Here is a 3083-nt window from a genome sequence, read left to right as displayed (position 1 = left end):
CGAGGAGGGCGGCGGCGAGCGCGGCCCCGGCCCCGCCGGGCTCCGGCAACTTCTCCCGCCCGGGAAGAGTTGCGCCCAGCCCGGCGTGGAGAGCCGTGCGCACTCCACGAGAGCAGAACCTGCGTTAAAAATACCCCCGGAGCAGGGTGTTGGGAACGCGCTGTCCCTCAAAAAAGCAAAACACAAGGAAAAAGATTAAAAAAAAAAAAAAAAAAGCTCTGCTAGGGTTCCTTAGCTTCTGTCCTGCCGACACCCATCTAGCTATCTACCCCTCCTCCTATTTTTCCGTCCTCTACTTGGATCCGTTTGTTACCGATTTCAGAAATATTATTGAAAATAAAAATTAAAAGCCCGAGTCTGTTATGAATGAGGCTTGAACATCTAATTCTCTCCCACACTCAAACCCAGGAGAGCCTCTGCCTTAATCGGTCCCTATTTTTTCTGCCCACATTCAGGAGCACCACATTCCCCATCAAAGCCTGGGGGGGGGGGGCGAGGAAGAAGGAAAGAAAAACAAAAGAAAGAAAGAAAAGAGAGAAATCTCCTAACTTAAAGTAGCCAGATTTCAACCTTAAAGTCCCTTTTTCCGAATAGTGAAGTCTTTCCCCTCCAGCCAGCTTTTCTAAAAGTTAGAGAAAGCTGAGAAAACCGGCCGGAAATCTACGACTAAATAGCTGAAAAATATTTATCAGTTGGGGTGTCAAGAAGCTCAAATTCTCTATCTGCAAAGCTCTAAGATGCATCTGGGGGTGTCGGCTCACCTCATAGATATCTTCGTACTTGACATTCTCCACGAGCTTCCAGAGCATGATGGCAGCCTGGTCTCTAGGAGGTGAGTGCATTCATGTGAGGAGCAGATGTCTGGCTTCTCAGGACTCCGCTGTCTGTAATGATCCATCTATAATTGGAAATGGGGGATACACACCAAATCCGACGCTCCTCTCCCATCGCAACTTATATCTGTTGTCTCAAACAATAGGCTGGAGAAGTAAGCCTCAGCAGAGAGAAAAACATTATTACACACACAGGAGTTAGATGCAACCCACAGACATATATATTATAAAAATCACAAACACGCATTTACACCCAGACACCCACATTGAGTTATATAAGCACCCCTGGGTCACGCAAGTCTACAGACTCTAAACATGCATTTAAAGGAGAGATAGTCGTGCAGAGTGATTAATATAAATATACACATTTACAAAACCTCTATATGGAAAATGATGAATCATTGTAGCCACTGACTGAAGTCTTTACAATCCATAATGAGAAACCAGGGGGCCAACAGTCCCCCATTTTCTATGTAGATTTTAAAAGGGAGACCATTACTGAGATTTTTAAACACAAAAGCTCCTATTCATGTGTGTTCAGCAGGAGGGTATTTGGAAAGCTGGATTTGGGGATTTTTTAAGGCAATCTCTCTGTATTGATGTCTACAAACTTTTTTTTTTTTTTTGAACTGTACCTCTGTCAAAGTAGAACCAAGAAAGCCAGCTCACCACAGTGACCATTTCTAATATTTTTTTGGTCATTTTGTCCTACACATTTGGAAACTTACATACTATATCAACACCTCAGTCTGTCTTGTTTGTCATTTTAAGGGTGGCTTGTGTGCATTTTCAACGAATTCCATGTGCCTTTCTTTTCTTGGCTAGAGTCTTCACATTAGGAAGTTTTGTTTTTTTTCAGATGTTGGGAACAACACATGCAGACATTCACACAATGTTAATTTCGAGTCTTCTTGGTAGAGACATAGGACAGTATATTTCCATCTGTTGTCTGTACCCTTTAAGTGGATTTAATCATGGACCCTCAAGAAATGGTCACCTGAACCTTTGGAAGATTTAAGCAGAATGTTCTTCAGAGAGATAGTGAGAAATATTTTAGTATGTATGGATTTTGTTTGTTTGTTTTTGTTTTGAGTGCTTTTTTTCCTTTAGTGAGGTGAATTGTCTAGTTTCTTTCCCAAAGAAAAACATAACAACAGTAACAAAGTTAACCAAACCTTGAAAATGGGCGCCCTAAAAAGGCACAAGGTTTATGAATTTCACCCCGAAGTGAATACGCACCTCATTCCTCCTTTTCCCTCCCCCTCGGTTTTTCTACTCCCTTTCCGGGTACCCGGGTACGGAAGGATTCCCATAGCCAGAAGGGAAATCCAGTGGAGGAGGTCTGCCCCTGGGGCAGAAAATAAGTGACAGGAGAGAATGAGGAGGGACCTGGGCAATTTAGGGTGGAAGTTATTAAACCTGATAAGAGGGAATCTGCAAAGGGCGATTGTCTGTAAATCTCACGACCGCTGGGCGCTGCCGCGTGCGCGCGGAGCCGGATGCCCTTCCAGGAGAGGGCTCCGGAAAAGCGCGGTGGGTTCGATGAAAACCAAGGAGAAGCTTGATGTAATGCAGACCGAAGAATTCTGCAAGTTTTAGATTTGATTTCTTAACGATAAGTCAAATGAAAGGAACATAAAAAGGTGCTTTAGGAAGAACTTCGGAAAATAAACCCTTCCTTCTTTTCCAGTAGTAATTTTTGTTTTGCCTTTCCTCCCTCCCTTCTTCCCTCCCTCCCTCGTCTCTTCCTTCCATCCTGCTACCCTTCCTTCCATCCTGTTATCCTCCCTTCTGTCCCTCCTTCCTTCCTTTTTCTTTTTCTCTACTTTAAATATTAACACCTTAAACCATACAAAATCTATACCGGTTTCCCGCTGGGAGCACGAGCAAAGATTTTCTTCTTTGCCCCCAGAACTGGTTTGGACATGGGAAAGCATTCTTTCTAATTTTATTGTTTGGTAGGACTTGGGACAGGTTTTACCTTTCCAGAACTAAAATTAGCCCCAGATCAATATTTTGCGAGACAAATATTATAGACTTGGAAATTCAGGTGCTCTAGACACAAATTTATTAATGAGAATAATGTCTTCTTCTTCCTTTCAAGTGAACGACTCCATTAGCTGTTTCAGTCTAAAGATCATTCTAACACAAATAGAAAGCATTTGCGAAAAATCTAAATTTTTTCCCTCTAAAGCCTTTTAAATATCTTTTTAGTATATCATTGATTAGTCTAAAATAAACCCTATAGCT

At 42.4% G+C, this 3083-nt stretch overlaps 1 protein-coding gene across 2 annotated transcripts in view; it reads right to left on the bottom strand.

Moving 5' to 3' along the window:
• The window catches only part of TFAP2B (transcription factor AP-2 beta), a 26001-nt gene extending 25159 nt beyond the window's left edge, over window positions 1-842 (bottom strand). For both annotated transcript variants that reach the window (XM_029945413.1, XM_029945414.1), the window contains exon 1: window positions 762-842. In XM_029945413.1, coding sequence (XP_029801273.1) covers window positions 762-842 — 81 coding nt within the window. The remainder of the gene's footprint in view (window positions 1-761) is intronic.
• Window positions 843-3083: the final 2241 nt, after the last annotated feature.

Source organism: Suricata suricatta, chromosome 7 (assembly GCF_006229205.1).
Source record: "Suricata suricatta isolate VVHF042 chromosome 7, meerkat_22Aug2017_6uvM2_HiC, whole genome shotgun sequence".
Taxonomy (NCBI): Eukaryota; Metazoa; Chordata; class Mammalia; order Carnivora; family Herpestidae; genus Suricata; species Suricata suricatta.
The sequence above is the reverse complement of the archived record's forward strand: the minus strand, read 5'-3'. Positions and strand labels throughout refer to the sequence as shown.